The sequence below is a fragment of the Leuciscus leuciscus genome, assembly GCF_965113295.1.
Source record: "Leuciscus leuciscus genome assembly, chromosome: 3".
Taxonomy (NCBI): domain Eukaryota; kingdom Metazoa; phylum Chordata; class Actinopteri; order Cypriniformes; family Leuciscidae; genus Leuciscus; species Leuciscus leuciscus.
The window spans coordinates 49,324,607-49,342,610 of record NC_138727.1 but is presented as its reverse complement, the minus strand read 5'-3'; the positions used below and the strand labels follow the sequence as shown (position 1 = coordinate 49,342,610).

The following is an 18,004-nucleotide window of genomic DNA, read 5'->3' as shown; positions in this document are numbered from 1 at the left end:
AACTTTTCTACTTCTGTATATAGCCTACGACTCGTGTCCTCTCACCCACCCACTCAAAACGAACCTGTGTGCCCTTAGGGCTATTTCCCCGGTTTCCCGGGGTGGCGTAGTTGATCATATATTGCCATTTCTGTTAAAAGTGTGGTAAACCTTTCTCAATCCTCTTACTCTCGCACCGCTACATATATTTAATGTACATTTGTTTATTGTTTTGAAAAGCAGACGTGTAATAAGCTTGATGACATGCAGTCATATGGATATTATCACAAAAACATTTTCAGCTTTCTGTCCTGGGGCCCGTTCTTCGTACGTCGCTAACTCAGTTAGCTGGATTTGATTGTTGGCGATTTGGCATGATCTTGGATTGTTTGGTTCTTCGACGCTCATCCTGAACTTGCTGTCATAGCAACAGGTGCGCAATCTTAAACCTGCTCGGGAGCAGGCTTATTTCATGTTAACAGGATTAGACTGCGGCTTCATAAGCGGAGCTGATACGGGAAGTCCAGCGCTGAGCGATAGTGCACTTTCTGAGATAGCCTATATATTTTTTCTCGTGACTCGTGAGATTGTCGTTTACATTATTAATTTGTTGGAAACGCACATTTATGTTCGACTTGTCGGAGTCGGGCTTTAACTACAGCACAAACTGTTTGCATTGCCCTAAGATTATTTGCGAGTGGCTCTTTCCTTTACACTATTGGAGATGCGGAGAACTTGATGGAAAGTGCTGTCTGTCGTGTCATTCGGAGTTGTAGCGAATATGCATCTGGGTAAATATGAATTAGCTCAAGAATATGGGGAATCTTGGGATATTAATATCTCTGACTCATGGTCATAATTCATAAGTCGCATGTACATTTATTTATTTTTTTATTATAGGAAATGCCTCGTTCTGTAACTGGTCTGACCAACCTTTAACTCGGCCAGCGAGTAGATGTAAGGTCAGTACAGTTAAGAAGGGGTATTCACAAACTCCACTAAAGTTTAGGTTCTGGCCAAGAACATTAAACTTTATTGAGTTTATTAATTAAAACTACTGAATGTAGTCTAATATTATAGAGCCTGTAGCTTTATAGATCTTTTGTTTCATTGACTTTATAAAAAGTGGGTTTTCAAACACAGAGCCAGTTAAAAGTATAAATGGGTTTATTAATAAAATGGCACACGCTAGAGATTATAAGCTACAAATATAAACGTACGTAAAATGCAAACGAGAAAACAGACACACATTTAACCGAACAAAAACATAAAACATAGCATGACGTGATCGGAATGAATGACATGAAAGAAAGAAAGAAAGAAAGAAAGATATAAGATATGGAGGGTAACTTAATTCACAGACCTAAGACCTAGACACCTGGAACAGCTTTTATAGGAATCAATATACTTGCGAGATGTGGTACTCTTTCAGTGTGATGCTGAAAAGGGGACGCGCGTGCGCGTGTCCGGCTGGTTTGCGTCTAGCTTCTTCTTCTGGGTCGTTTCGAAAAACGATGTAAAGGCTCACTTGAATTTAACGTTACCGGAAAAGTTCAGATTCGTCTCCCGGGATGGGAGAGGCTGGAAATCTTAGTTGCAACGAACGGGAGCTACGACTCGAACATGTGTTGGTCCGAGGAGAAGGCCAGGGCCTCCTTCAGATGTTCCTTGGAGAAACGCTGCGCCGAGGAAGAGGGTCCAGAGAAGTTGGATGAGTTGAGTTGGAAGAGAGGAGAGAAGAGAAGAGGGCGAGATGAGGGGGTTTCTGCCTTTTAACAAACATCTGTTTACGCCTTCTCTTGGAACGACAGCGAATCAGATTGTCTTTTCTGAAGCGGGAAAATTCTCTTTGTGTGAAGAAGAAAACGCCTACTTTCACCATATGTCTTATGAGAGAAAGAATTCATATTTCTTCTTAAGATTGTACACCTGGAACAATACATCTTACTGTAATACTATGTGCGGGACTGGTTGAATTAAAACAGGGCGGTCAGACAGATACCAAGAATTACAGGTAGATATTGGACACACATAACATTATGTTCATATGCATCATTACACACAAATAAAGCTTGCTTAAACACACAATAAAATGGTCAGTATTTCCGTTATGGCATGTGAAGACACTTGAGAAACACAGGAATACATATCAAACATTTGAAGAGTTTTCTCTGAAATGTTCCATGTGTGTTAAGGTGTTGGAATGTTGGCTTGCAAAGGAGCTGGATGAGCTGCAGCTTTGGAGCCATAAAAGTTTATGACCAGGTTCGAGTTACAAGACACTATGGAGTGATTTCCTTTCAATGAATCTTCGGAATTAAAGATTTTACTCTAGCAAACCACACCTCTATTATAAATTTGTAATGAATGGTAAAATGAAATTTTACTATGTGGAAGTCCATATATGGAAATGTGCTTCAGTTGCATCTCGTGGTGGGTTTCTGGTTGAAAGTCCACGAGTGTGTGTGTGTGTGTGTGTGTGTGTGTGTGTGTGTGTGTCTTCTGGAATGTCACGAGGCCAGCCGAACTGGCGCTGGCAAATTGCTCCTCGTGGGGCAATTATTAACCAGTACGGACACAAGACGATGTGTCTTCCCATATGATCACTTAACGCGAGAAGCAGATGTCGTTGTGGCTACATTCCCCCTTTTTGTTAAACGAAATTCGGGATGGAATTCGTTGAACAACAAATAGGCACAACGAGTGTCAGGGCGTTGTCGGTGACCGTGGAGATGCACATCACCGTGCTAGACTTCTCTGAGTGTGAGTCCTGCCTTGGCAGTCAGGAGTCGGGGGTGTTCTCTCTCCATGCGATGTCGGATGCCAGACCTGGTGAGTGTGGCTGCTTTCTCGCGAACCACTGCGGCCTGCATCCTGTTAGAGGCGATAGGGAGAGAGAGAGAGAGAAGGAGAAAAAAAAATTTTTCCAGCGATGGAGGTCCTTAGTTGGTTTAGGACAGTCTTTTTGGTTCGCTGAGGTTGGTATGCCACATGCTTTGATGTCCCATGCATGGCTTTTTGGCACATGTGGCGTCATTGTTACGCCTGGCCCCCCCCCTTGTGCTTTGTGGCTTTACGAGCTGTGGCGCTGTGATGGCAACAGGTGCACAATGCGTATTGAAGTCTTGTGAACGCAACATGTGCGTGGTGGCAGACAGCTGTCTGAGGCACTGGTTGTCAGTGAGCTCGGATGGCCTGTGAGGGTGGTGGAGGGGTAAGTGGTGGCATAGGAAAAGTCTGTTCATCAGAGGCCCGCATGACTTTCTTTGTACACAGCGGAGGTAGCGTTTTAGCGGCTCTGAGGCGTGCAGTGTAGTTGGTAAAGTTCGTTTGTGCTGTGTAATCACTGCAATGGTTAGGGTGGGTGGGTGGGTTGTCTGTATGTGGCGCAGACATTGGTTTGGTTACTCAACTGCAGGTCAGTCAGGACCTTGAAGCAGTAGGTGTCATTGTTCGTTTTCTGTGTCTGTGTCAGACGTGGCTGCACTGTCTTCATCTGTGATGTAAGAAGACTCTGCCTCACCAGTGTTCTGGAGAGAGTGGTTACAGGTTCGACGGTCTGGGCTTGGAGTTCTGGACGGCGGGTGATGCTGTTTCCAGAATCTTTCTGAGCGGTCGGTCCGACGCTTTGGACGGGCACCGTCACAGTCATGCCGCCACCTGCTGTCTGGTTCTGAGCGGTGCTCAGAGACGGAGTGAATTGTGTGTGTCTTTACCGTCTTTTCATCCATGGCCCTTTGCTTGGTGTAAGCCTTGTGGGCTAAGTCTCTGAGTTCTCGAGTAGACATGGTTCGTGGGCAGACGAGCACGCCGAGATGTTTACTCACGGTGCTATGCAGGTTCCGCAGAAACAAAGTTCTAAAGGTTATATCTTCTTCCATATCTGGTGTGTTGGTTGCTCCGAAGAACGTTTGTCGGAGTCGGTCATAATAGGAGTGTGGGTGTTCAAGTCGGGCCTGTTTCACGTCGAGGGCCGTGATAAACCCTGATTCTGGGTCAGAGAATTCGCGGATCAACGCTTGTCGCAGTTGCTTGTAATCTGCTTTGACAGGCTGTGGTTGGCGATCCAGAAAACTACGCACCTCTCTGCTTGAGGTGATTCTTACCAGGTACAATTTGTCCCAAGCTGTCGCGTTGGCGACAGTTTGCAGGTGAAAGTCAATGTCTTGAAGGTACGCATGAACACTGCAGTCTCCGGCAAACGTAGGAATGTTTCTGGCCATCTTGTTGAGGTTTGTTGGACGAGAGCTGTTGCTGGGGGCCCAATCCGTCTGGAGAGGATTCTGACCCTTTACAGCTCTTGGTGTTTGGCTGACAGGCGTGGTGTTGTGCAGTGGGCTTTCGCCCCCCTTTTCAGCTCTGGGTGTGTGGCTGAAAGGCGCAGACTCGCTGGAAGGGGGAAATGGTGTGAGATGTTCTTCCCCTTCCCGGTCGCGGTTGAAACTGTAAGCATGTCTCAGTTCTCTGCGAACCATGTCTAGTTCGTCTTCGAGATCGTGTCTCTGCTGAATGAGCTGATGGATTTTAGTCTCTGCTCTCTCAAGGAGAGCTTCAGCCCGTTGGAGCCTTTCGTTGAGTTCCTTCCGGGTGTTTTCCTCCGACTGCTGTCTTTGATCTGTGTGCAGACGAAGATCGTCCAGGGCTCTTTGAAGTCTTTCAACTTCCTGTTGTAGCGTTGTGTCCGTCTCGTCCTCTTCCTCGGTCAGGAAGATTAGCTGGTCTAGCCGACTCTGTGTGTGGGCTCGGTCCTTCCGGGCTTCTGTGGCCTGGAGCTGTAGTGCGGCTGCCTTCTGTTCCATATCGAGGCTGAGCCTTTCGCTGGCCCAGGCCTTGGTGACGAGGTTGAGTGCGATTTTCCGAAGATTTTGGCCAGCTGCTCGTGGTCGTACTTCTGGGTTAGCTCGACATCTCTGCTTACTGTGGTGAGAGAAGCACAGCACACACAAAAAGAGACACAATGCAAGTTTGTTTTAGGGTTAATGAGCTATACTCATACGGGCTATGCCGTTTATGAGAATTTCGGGGCTAACTGATGTCAACAGTTAGCGGAGCCAATTTCGTGGGTATGGATGAAACCCACAATAGAAATTTGGACAGGCGGTAGCCTGGGGGGGTCGTCTAGCGACACCTGCTTTGATCGTCACTCTATTATTCAGCTTTTCCTGGGGTCTCTCTTAGGTTCGGTGTCTAAGTGAAATGAAAGAAACAAATCACAACAGAGTGGAGAAAGAGACAAGGTTGAAGGTAGGGAAGATCAGAGGGAAACACAACACAAGGAAGTGCATTGGTCTGCAATGAAATGTCACAAACAATAACACGGGGAGCGTTATTTAAGGAAAATAAATCAAATAAGATAAAATAAAATAAAATAAAGAGGCCTAAGCCTTATTAGCACTGCGAGAGTTCCTGATCGGGCCAGGAGATGCGTGGGTTATCGGGACAGGACCTCGAAAGAAGGTGTGTCTTAGAGAGAGAAAGGTGAGTCCAAGCACTTAAAATACACCCGAAGGAATAGCTAGTATTCTGTGGTTCCTAATAAGTGGATGGGTTCTATCAAATTTTAGTTTACCTGGGGTGAATAGAGGTCATCCAGGCGGAAACCAGCGGGCGCGGTCAGACCCTCCGACGGTTCCAACACCAGACAGAGCGCAGTGTCAGTAACGCCGGACAGATGATCCCCGCCCACTGGAAACCACCAGGGATGACTTTCGGATCACCACAGTGCACTGACTGAGTCCTGCCAATAGATACACAATGAGGGATTAAAATGTTAGACTTAAAGTAAATTAAGGCTTTCTGGTTTCATCAAATTGAGTAAATATGTATGCAGGAGTCAGAGGCAAAGGCTTTACCAAAATAATGATACAACAAAAAGGAAATTACGATAATTGGTTGTAATTATCAGAATAACCCCCCCCCCCCCCCCCCCCCCCCTTGGAGAGACTGGAGAAAGAGGGAAGAGAAAAATAATTATCAATGAAATAAAATTTGAATAAACAACACAGGTTTGAGACGCAGGCAGAGGGAAAGGCCCCGGCAGTGGGTTTGTGCCACAAGGGTGAGGGCCGTGTTTCCTCTCAGTGGTCCACCTGGTTGAATAGACACAATTTGAAAAATGCAAACTTGTTTAAATTAAAATTCAAATAAGCATGCAATGAGAGGTCCAAAATAATAATAATAAGGAAGGAAAGAAAATTAGAATGATAACAGTGATGTATCAATACTAAAAATAATCAAAACTGAAATTCAGAATGACTTCCCATAATCCTTACAATAACACTGAGGTTATTAGTATGGATCATAAAAATAATCAAACGAAAAGGGGAGCAAGGAGACACTTCAATTGCAGACTGGGGGTTAAACAGATATTGATAAGTCGACCCAAGATCGCCACACGGTGGCGTGCTTCTTCCTAGGTGGACCTATCAATGAACTGAGTGAATCGAATCTAAGTTTTTCATTCGAAAAGTTTTCCCTTTTTTTTTTTCGAACTTAACTTAAAGTGTGACCGTCGAAAACAGAAAAAGGAATTGTCTAACTCCAAATAATATCAGCATAAGCTAAGCTTGAATGCAGTTAAGTATTTGAGAGAGAAAAATGAATGCAGAGAGAAAAAGAAATTGAAAGCAGGTATTATCTTAGAACGCCACGAGATGGCGTAGTTGCGCTCGCGCAGGCTGACGTCAGTGGGAGGCGACGCTCACGCAGGATGACGTCGGTTGGGGGCGCGTAATTTGAGAACTGCCCCAGACTTAGAGGCTGCCCTCTAGTGTCGGTCAGTGGCGTAATTCAGCAGATTTTTTTTTTGGAATCACGTGGTGTTTTGCGCTTCTGTTGCATGCGGAAGACTGACGCGAGTTTCACAACATGTGACTAACAGGAATTACACATTATGCATTACACATTGAGACGGTTTTAGAATAAGAACAGGGATTATCATCTTTTCTTAATTCATAAAACTGGTCTCCAATTTACACATTATATATTATACACATGAGACGGTTTAAAGAAGGAGAACAGGGATTATCATCCGTTTTCTTAATTCATAAAACTGGCCTCCAATTACATATTATACATGGTTTACAATAACAACAGGTATTAAAACTTCGTGTTTTAATCACTAGAAACTGTGAGCAAACAGGCGTTGAACATCTATTTACTTAAGCTGTGAGCACACCAGGCATCAGAACAGCTGTGAGCAGGACTTATCATCTGCTCATCTCCCATAAGCATTAATCAAAATAGCACTTTTATGATTTTTGCGTAGGTTTACGAAATTGGATCGCGAGGCCAATTTCTGACCAGGAGTTTACCGTTAACGTATTAATAAGGCCTATTACGACTGAAAAACTATCAGATTTACGTCTTCGTCCTAAAAGAGATCCTTCGTCTTCATTTAGTCGGTTTAAATCATGTTACATGTATCAACTGCAAAGAGTTTTGTTTCGTCTTTACAGAGACAGATGTAATGTCATGAACTGCAGTTTTAGCAGAGCTGGGCTGGCTTTGTGCCCGCCATCAGCTGGGTGAGTTCGCCTTGGCGACTTTTCTCACAATTCAAAACGCGCGTATAGCCTACAATTATTAATACCAATAATACACATTCAACTGAAACTGAATTTGCCCACAAAAATGAAGTTTGAAACTGCTCGAAATATCTCCACCAAAATGTAGCGAATATGCATCTGGGTAAATATGAATTAGCTCAAGAATATGGGGAATCTTGGGATATTAATATCTCTGACTCATGGTCATAATTCATAAGTCGCATGTACATTTATTTATTTTTTTTTATTATAGGAAATGCCTCGTTCTGTAACTGGTCTGACCAACCTTTAACTCGGCCAGCGAGTAGATGTAAGGTCAGTACAGTTAAGAAGGGGTATTCACAAACTCCACTAAAGTTTAGGTTCTGGCCAAGAACATTAAACTTTATTGAGTTTATTAATTAAAACTACTGAATGTAGTCTAATATTATAGAGCCTGTAGCTTTATAGATCTTTTGTTTCATTGACTTTATAAAAAGTGGGTTTTCAAACACAGAGCCAGTTAAAAGTATAAATGGGTTTATTAATAAAATGGCACACGCTAGAGATTATAAGCTACAAATATAAACGTACGTAAAATGCAAACGAGAAAACAGACACACATTTAACCGAACAAAAACATAAAACATAGCATGACGTGATCGGAATGAATGACATGAAAGAAAGAAAGAAAGAAAGAAAGATATAAGATATGGAGGGTAACTTAATTCACAGACCTAAGACCTAGACACCTGGAACAGCTTTTATAGGAATCAATATACTTGCGAGATGTGGTACTCTTTCAGTGTGATGCTGAAAAGGGGACGCGCGTGCGCGTGTCCGGCTGGTTTGCGTCTAGCTTCTTCTTCTGGGTCGTTTCGAAAAACGATGTAAAGGCTCACTTGAATTTAACGTTACCGGAAAAGTTCAGATTCGTCTCCCGGGATGGGAGAGGCTGGAAATCTTAGTTGCAACGAACGGGAGCTACGACTCGAACATGTGTTGGTCCGAGGAGAAGGCCAGGGCCTCCTTCAGATGTTCCTTGGAGAAACGCTGCGCCGAGGAAGAGGGTCCAGAGAAGTTGGATGAGTTGAGTTGGAAGAGAGGAGAGAAGAGAAGAGGGCGAGATGAGGGGGTTTCTGCCTTTTAACAAACATCTGTTTACGCCTTCTCTTGGAACGACAGCGAATCAGATTGTCTTTTCTGAAGCGGGAAAATTCTCTTTGTGTGAAGAAGAAAACGCCTACTTTCACCATATGTCTTATGAGAGAAAGAATTCATATTTCTTCTTAAGATTGTACACCTGGAACAATACATCTTACTGTAATACTATGTGCGGGACTGGTTGAATTAAAACAGGGCGGTCAGACAGATACCAAGAATTACAGGTAGATATTGGACACACATAACATTATGTTCATATGCATCATTACACACAAATAAAGCTTGCTTAAACACACAATAAAATGGTCAGTATTTCCGTTATGGCATGTGAAGACACTTGAGAAACACAGGAATACATATCAAACATTTGAAGAGTTTTCTCTGAAATGTTCCATGTGTGTTAAGGTGTTGGAATGTTGGCTTGCAAAGGAGCTGGATGAGCTGCAGCTTTGGAGCCATAAAAGTTTATGACCAGGTTCGAGTTACAAGACACTATGGAGTGATTTCCTTTCAATGAATCTTCGGAATTAAAGATTTTACTCTAGCAAACCACACCTCTATTATAAATTTGTAATGAATGGTAAAATGAAATTTTACTATGTGGAAGTCCATATATGGAAATGTGCTTCAGTTGCATCTCGTGGTGGGTTTCTGGTTGAAAGTCCACGAGTGTGTGTGTGTGTGTGTGTGTGTGTGTGTGTGTGTGTGTCTTCTGGAATGTCACGAGGCCAGCCGAACTGGCGCTGGCAAATTGCTCCTCGTGGGGCAATTATTAACCAGTACGGACACAAGACGATGTGTCTTCCCATATGATCACTTAACGCGAGAAGCAGATGTCGTTGTGGCTACAGAGTTTACCTGGCGCTTTTAGGTTTAAAAAACAGTTTTAGGTTTTTTTTGTGGCATTTCCAAGCCACTTAAGACCCAATGTTGTAAAGCAGTTTTTTTTAAAGCAGTTTTTTTAGGCTATCATAATTTTTTTATGAAGATCATGCAATCATGACCATGCCGATTACAGTATGTGTCACTCAGGCTTCACTAACGTGATTGGTACCATAGACTATAGGTAGACCATAGACTGCCATCAAGGCCTCAATGAAGGGGATTATGTGAACAGAAAGGGGGTTCACAATGTAAATGTGCAGCCCAGTTACTATTGTGATTCTTAATATTCCAGATTAGTAATATTATATCAAATTTAAAAATGGCAGTTGACTAAAATCTTCCATATCACAAATGTGAAAGCAAAATGGCCAGGATCTGTGCATGACTTCAGAATTTTCAGAGATTCACATTTATGCACATTATTTGAAAGTGGTAAGGACAGTTCCATAATTAAATATCAAGCTCACTGTATTACATACACTTATGCTAATCCTAACACAACTGCATTTTTTCACAGGTGATTATGACATGTTCCTGCCTGCAGACAGTATGACCCCATTCCCTGACCCAAACCAGTTACAATGCAGCTCTAGCCAGGACAAGGGCACACAATGAAATTAACTTTGGATAAAGGAAAGATTTCAGTGTCTGAATACAATAGATGTCGCCTTGGCTACGGTTTCGCAGTAGCCAAGGCGACATCTAGTGTATATATCTATACCCGCCCGCGCTCTCAGATCATTTGGACGTGGCTGAGTTCAAGAGGTAAAAACGATATAAAAACTGTTCGTTTTCTCACACAAACCGCTCGTTTCGTGTCTTAGGCCATCAATGTGTACTTACGACGGGGAATTGTTTTAATTTGGACTCTGTGCATGCTGTTTGAGACAAGTGACCATCGACCTGCATTATATGACTGACAGACAAGAACGGTTTGACCTAAAAATATCAAAATTGAAACTACTGCGGAAAAAAAGACACCTACATCTTGGATGCCCTTGAGGTAAGCTAAAACATACCAAAATTTAATTTCAAAGTGAACTATCCCTTTAAGCAACGTACGAAGAACGGGCCCCTGATCACTCTGTAATATATTTAGTTTTATATGTTTATATTAATGCACTGAAATGTTATGTAATAAATCTACTGTACATGCAGGAGAAGTTTATCAACTAAAGATTATCTTTACCCTGGAATGCTTGACATTAAATATTTCAGATTTAGACAGAATATAAAAAAAGTTTGTTTTTCGTTGATTATCATATTTGACACATCAGTCTTTTATGGCTCATATAGTCGGATATAGTGAGAATATGTAGGGGGGGGGGGGGGGACACCTGTTTTATTCACAGGCCCAAACTGAGCAAAAATATGAAATTTGGGGCAGTTGCTGATATTTATATTGCCAAAAAGTAAGAAGAATTTCTGATCGCTTGTAATGTAAATCAATCTTTATAACAGTATAACAGACTACTTACATAAAATGCATATAAATATCAGTCGTCACTCTATATCTGATGATATCAAATGATAGTTTTATGATCAAAGCTCTGCAGTTTTAAAACATATAATGTAATGCAATTCAATGTTGATTGAGAGATAAAAAAAAAAAAAAAAAACTTCCTCAAAAGCCTGATGATCATATTTGATACATTTGAACAAGATAAAAAAACTAAACATAATCAAGTAAACCTTAGCTGGTTCAGTTTAGTAGGTGTTCTTCTTGAAATATTACTAGCAATAAAAAGCTATTCTGATTATATATTTCACAGCAAAAGACACGTGAACCATGAGTTGAATTGGGGGACGATTATACAATTTTACTAAAACCATTTACTTGCTAAAAGAATATAAAGCATCAGTCGGACGACAGAAGACGTAGTAGATTGAGTGCAACAGGTTTTATCATTGATCATTTAAAGGCCTTAGAAATGTGTGTATCAAGTATAATACAGTCGACTTTATAGGATTAACTATAATTTGTGCACATGAACACGTCATTTGCGCCATCTACTGGTGTCTCACCTTCACTCAGCGTGAGGAAGAGGATGTTGAGCAGAACGCAGCTCGACAGGGAGCACAGCGGCATCCTCCACCTAAAACACACAGCATCAGAGCTGAACACTGGGACACACAGCAGCAAAAACAACTCAGAGATGCGTTTCTCAACTGGCTGGAACAAACACAAAAGCTATGGGCTGAAATATGTGCCACCAGAAACTGAATTTGAATAATTTATATTTGAATTTGAATGGCTAAACTTGAATAACTGCATTGAAAAACTGAATTTGAATCACATAATTTGAAATTGTATTGTTTAATTTGATTAATTGCAATAAAAAACTGAATTTGAATTGTATAATTTGAAATTGAATTTATTTGTTTGGAACTGAAGTCCAATACAATTTGATCCTCACTGAAAATTCAACTCTCTATATATCCTCACATTCAGTTCTCACAATTCAGATTCAGATCACTAAATTCAATTTCAAGTTACTGTGACAGACATCCGACTAGTTGGAGGATGAAGGAAGAGCAATCGAGCGCAGATCGATATCGATAGATAGAGTTCAGTGTCGCAGGATCATCAGCACTAAATATGCCAGACTGTTGTGCTGCTTATGGATGTTTGAACGAAAGAAATGGGAAAAAAAAATAACAGCAAGGGATAACATTTCACAGGTGAGAATGTGTTTTATGATATACTGCTGCCTTCGACCTCCAATCTGAGGTCCGGCGGCGGCGGGAGGTGGAGAGTTCCGTGGCCCGCGGCAGCGTCTCTTCTCCCGGGCAGGAACACAGCTTCACCTCGCTGCTGCACCGGTCCCCGCTGATCTAGATGGGACCGGCCAAAGACAGAGTGGTGATCGGGAGGCCGTACTGCTGGGCCCGCTGGAGGGAAGGGAAGCCCGGGAGAATCAGAACCAGGACTAAGCGGAGCGGACTGTCACAGCCTTCTGAAGTTTAAATCACAGGTTTCCTAAAGGAAGTCTGGCGGGACTCGGACTGTGGACGACGAAACCTGACTTTAAAGGCACAATATGTAGTTTTTTTGCTTTAAAAATAGCAAAAATCACTATATATATATATGTTATATATTTTTTTTTAGTTGTGTACTTACATTATCCCGATGTCAGATTTGTTGAACTGTCATTGCAAAACTCTACACACAAATCCCTTCATTTCTCATTGCCTACACCATGTTGTCATGTATAAAGCACTAGCATTCAATATTGTTCACTCAGGTCAGCACAGCTTCAGCTCAGTTAGCACACAATTACCCAAGTGGAAACGCTAAGAGTCAAAATTGATCACACACCAATCAGAACCTTCAATAGATAGATAAAAGGGCCAGAATCAGTTCATTGGGTTTTGGAACAATGGATTCAGAAAGACATGAAGGAAGAGGTTGAGGACACTGGAGTGGAGGAGGAAGATGATGGGGAAGGGGAAGGGGAAGGGGAAGGGGAAGGGGAAGGCCAAAAGAGACAGGCAGTGCCACTCTAGTTTCCCATGTCTTTGTCCATGGTATGACTATGAGGGAGGCTGGGCAACGAGTACAGCCAAACTTGAGTCGCTTCACCGTCGCCACGATCATAAGAACTTTCGTTGGAGAAAAACAGGTACAGTAGATGTACTTCAGACTGCTCTCTACAGTAACTGTTGAGTGCAGTACATTGTGCTGTTACAACACATACATGTACTGTAGCTGTTGCACTACACTACTGTAATAAAAATAAATGCATTCAAATTGCCTCACATACAGATAGAGTTTTCTGAATGCTTCCATTTTGTAAAAAGGATGTGTTACAGTTACAGTAATCAGTATTTCTATTTTTCTACACAGAGATGATGAAATGGAAGAAGTCTGACCAGAGGATTTCACCCCGCTGCCTGGCCAGGGCCAATATAGCCTGTGATGTGGACGAGATCCTCTGGCTTGACCCAGACCAAAGACGGGAATTTGCACCTTAATAATAACCATTTGACTTTCACACACACCAACACAAAGACAGAACAATAATAATGTGACAATGGCAAGTATCCTCTTCAGATGAGCTTCAATCAAATCTCAGGAAGACTTTTGACAAATACATTAAAAGCATCATCATCATTAAACCCTATTAAACACCCAGTTCCCCGAAAACACAGATGAAACTCAGCTCTGAAGTTCATTACTGTTAATGTAGCGATTGTGTTGAGCTGCTCACTTCACGGAGATGGCTGATAAAAATAACACTAATTCACTAATACATAAATGAGAGCAGGGGCGCGGGAAGAGATTTTAGGTTGGGGGTGCTGATTTTTTTTTGGGGGGGGGGGGGGGGGGTATATTAAACAATATCAAGACTATAAAACTCGTAAAATCTCCGCGAATCACAACAAGCGTATCAGTGAGAACACTTGTTCAAATAGCGCACACTCAAACCTGACTGCACATCACATTTTTGACTTTGATTCTGCTTTTATTCGTAACGCAATGGACCGGTCAACGGGACATAAATTAATCCTTAAAGGATGGGACATTTGCACAAAAATAATAAATAACTTACCGTAGCCTATTTTATAAGTCGCTCCAGAGTCGCATATCAGTCAAAAAATGCGTCACGAGGAAGAAAAAACATATAGGCCGCCCCTATAGCTAAAAAAAAAAAAAAACGTTACAGACAGTTCTCCGTTACGGACGTGAGCGCTCTAAAGCGGCACTAAACGAATGTTTTAAAACTTTCACAGAGACCTCAAACTGAAAGCACAAAGCCTGTCTTTAAATTTAATTTCGTTTTGTATTAATTGTATCTTAATTTTAATCGATGTTTCATAAAAAATTGTCTGAGTTTAATAAATAAGAAGGCAATTAGAAAATAGATAATCATTACACGGAGGCGCTGGCGAACCTGGAGCTCGTCTCATAAATGAACCGAAACTCAGCGTAGGCCTATAAGGTAGCCTATTGCCTCACAGACCTGAGACATATAGATAGCTTGAAATGTCTACTTTTAAGCAGAACAATTCAAAACGAAAGAAAACAGACTGCGCTGCTTATGTAGGCCTAATTCGTATGAAATGTGCATTTCTCTCTGGCGCTGCGAAGATCGCGAGTCGTCAACTTCATCTGTCTAGCCGACACTGACATAAAAAAAATAACTGTTTTATTAGTAAACAATTAAAATGTATCCTGCTATATTTTACATATTTGCCTGTTCCTTACAAAACACTAACAGTGGGGTTTTTGACTTTTTTTTTTTTTTTTTTTTTTTTTTTTTGCAGCTGCGGGCAAATTCTTTCGACACACACAATAGCCTACACTCTGCGCTTATGTTTTAAAAACATAATTTAACATATACAACCATTTTTAAATAGCCCACTTAAAGTGTTTATTACAAATAAATGACTAAATGCTAAAAATTACTAAATTTTAATGAACTAACATATGCGTTGCATTTACAATTCTGTGAAAACAGGGGGTGCTGCAGCACCCCCAGCACCCCCACTTCCCGCGTCCCTGAATGAGAGGAAGACTTTATTAGATCTTATACAAAAAATCCTGTACATTTATACACAGTAAATCCAGTAAAGGTCATGTGGCTTCAGTGTTGATGATGATGTCTCTATAGTGGGTCCATATTCACAATCATTTAATATCTGTCAGTAAAATAAAACACAGACAGTACCAAATGCTGACACATCTGTTCAGAGGTTTGACTAGTTCAAATGACATTATTATATGATATGAATCAATACTTACAATAGTGTCTCCAGTTTATAATGTGGATTATCTTTTAAAGCAGAAAGACTCTTCACACTTGCATGTCGTAGTTTGTTCTCAGACAGATCCAGTTCTCTGAGGTGTGAGTTTGATCTCAGAGCTGAAGCCAGAGCAGCACAACCTTCAGCTGTGATCTTACACCCCAACAACCTGTAGAACAACGACACACACAATCACAGAAAGACTGAGATATTAACTAAGAAAGGAAAGGGTTAATTGTTTTTATTACTTCTTGCTTGATTGTGTGTTATCATATATCACTATAATCCAAAAACACAAGAACAATAATGTAAAATAATTTGATATATTTGAATATTTTCCACTTAAGATTAATTACATCAATTTCTCCAGGCTACAGACTTCCTTCAGTCCATCAGAGAGCAGATTCACTCCTGAGTCTTGCAGTTTATTCCCAGACAGCTTTAGTTCTCTGAGGTGTGAGTTTGTTCTCAAAGCTGAAGCCAGAGCAGCACAACCTTCATCTGTGATATTACAATTATCCAACCTGCAGAACAACACACTCTTCACTCTCTTAGTACAACGTACACACAGTGTTCAGTGCAGTGGGTCCACAGGACCGGAGTTGAGTACCACTGATATAAAATGCATATAAATATCAGTCCTCACTCTATATCTCCCAATAACATGTCTTAGAGAGATGATATTTAAATGCTTAGTTTTTATGATTAAAATGCTGTAATTTCAAAACATAATGCAATGCAATGTTGATTGAGAAATGAATAAAATAAACATTCTTCCAAAGCGTGATGGATAATATCTGATACATTTGAACATGCTTTTTCTCAAAATCTAAAATAAATAAAAAGTATGATAAAGGCTGATAATCAAGTAAATCCAAGTCGCTTCAGTCCAGAAAACGATCATCTTGAAATATTACTAACAATATAAGTGTTATTCTAACATTTACTAAAAGATTTTTCTATGTGGTGTTTTTAATATGCTTGCATGTCCAAATTCATAAGTCATCACCATTGCTGAGTATTTTCTCCTTAAAACTGCAGTGAACCAAAGACAGTCTCAAAAATGTGGTTTGAAATTGCTGGTGTTTCTGACGTCACAAACAAATTATGTAACTAATCACGTCAATGTGCGAGTATGCTTTAGCATATCATTAACTGCTGTGAAACAGAATAGTCTCAAGAGAAGCCAGGTTATCCCGGTATATATTTCTGTTGATATGAAAAATCGGGTACTTTTAGCAATATAGAGGGTGAATTTTGTATATGATGTATATTACAGTACAATGTTATGATGAACTATATGCCTTTCTCCACTGACGTTCTGAGTGGTTCAAAGCATTTCTAAGGATAATAACTTTAGAAGGCAGCTGCCTCTGAGATGGCGAATGGGAACATGGTTTGTGTAACATTAGCAACATAATATTAGCTGTTTGATATCATAGTCAAGCAAAAGGCTAATTATATTAAGGCGAGACACGGCAGGCAAAAACATCGGGTTTTTTTTACTAGTCAATTTTGAGATTTTTGGATATTTGTCTTCAATAACATGTCTTCTTTCAGATTTGTGGTGAAAAAAAGTCAGAAATACACCTTTAGGTCTTTATTTTATTACACTTTGTCTGTTTGCGTCTATAGATTTCTCATAAATTCAACAAAAGTTGGTGTTCTAAATCAACATGCTGCTCCGCAATCGCTGCCAGCACCCTGTCATCACATGCACCGTTACGAAGCGCTCTCTCTCCTGTACAATCCTGTCGGATCCAAATATGGTCATTTCCTTTTTATCAGCAACCAATGCGCAATCTCATTGGCTGATGATAAATCTTTAAAGCCCGTTTTCTCAAAATGACTTTTCTCTCATACTCCAAGTCCGAAATCTCCTCTTCAGTAGCACCTATATACACCATACTTTCCAGTCTATTACCTAGTTATATTATGAAGACATTTACAGAGGAATTTGTAAATATATTATTCATAGCCTGATTTATATAAAAAATTTTCCAAAAAACATGGCGAAAATCATTTTTTTAAGGCTATTGACAGTATTTTCTGATTTACAGGATAACAAAAGTAGATATCCATAAATCCCTCTGTAATTTTTTTCCCATCTAATATGTGAACACAATGAAACACTTTTTTTTAACCTGGCTTTATCCAATACTCAGATTTTGTTTTTTAAAATATATGCAAATTAACGCATATTTAATTAGATATTGCTTAATTTTCATATTGAAACATTAAATTAAAGAAAACTTGTAATACATTTTTTTCTCATCTTAATGTAGGTAATCAACTGGGAAAGTTTCATGGTGATATCTGCTAGTTAAAATGTTTACCCTATTCACCTGTAGTGTCTCGCCTTAATTACCTTGATGTGTCCGACGTTGTAAAGAGCAATACCATTGTGCAGCGTTTATCTTAGTAAGTTGGCCGAGTGAATCTCTGAGCTGGTGTGATTGAGTGGAGGTGGGGCTAGTTAGCATATTAATGGGTCTGCATTTATTAAACGAAGCAAGGGTGTAAAGTTACATTCAACCTATTTTAACCCTAAAAAATGGCAACAAGTACCACGAGATACATATTCTTTAGTCTCTTGTAGGAGGCACAAGAAATACTTTTTCATCCAGTACTGTTGTCAATATCATAGTTGAGTCTGTTTAAAGCAGTACTATGCAGCTTTGTCGATTTCTTCGCGGTTTTCT

At 40.6% G+C, this 18,004-nt stretch overlaps 2 protein-coding genes across 2 annotated transcripts in view; both read right to left on the bottom strand.

Moving 5' to 3' along the window:
• The window catches only part of LOC309494997 (uncharacterized protein), a 730,899-nt gene that overhangs the window by 619,799 nt on the left and 93,096 nt on the right, over positions 1 to 18,004 (bottom strand). The gene's annotated exons all lie outside the window — the stretch shown is intronic.
• The window catches only part of LOC309494999 (NACHT, LRR and PYD domains-containing protein 12-like), a 180,760-nt gene continuing 177,816 nt past the window's right edge, over positions 15,061 to 18,004 (bottom strand). The window contains exons 22-24 of the mRNA XM_082164516.1: positions 15,659 to 15,826; positions 15,301 to 15,471; positions 15,061 to 15,197 (exon numbers count right to left, since the gene is read on the bottom strand). Of these exons, the coding sequence (XP_082020642.1) occupies positions 15,191 to 15,197; positions 15,301 to 15,471; positions 15,659 to 15,826 (346 nt within the window). The 3' untranslated portion in view covers positions 15,061 to 15,190. The remainder of the gene's footprint in view (positions 15,198 to 15,300; positions 15,472 to 15,658; positions 15,827 to 18,004) is intronic.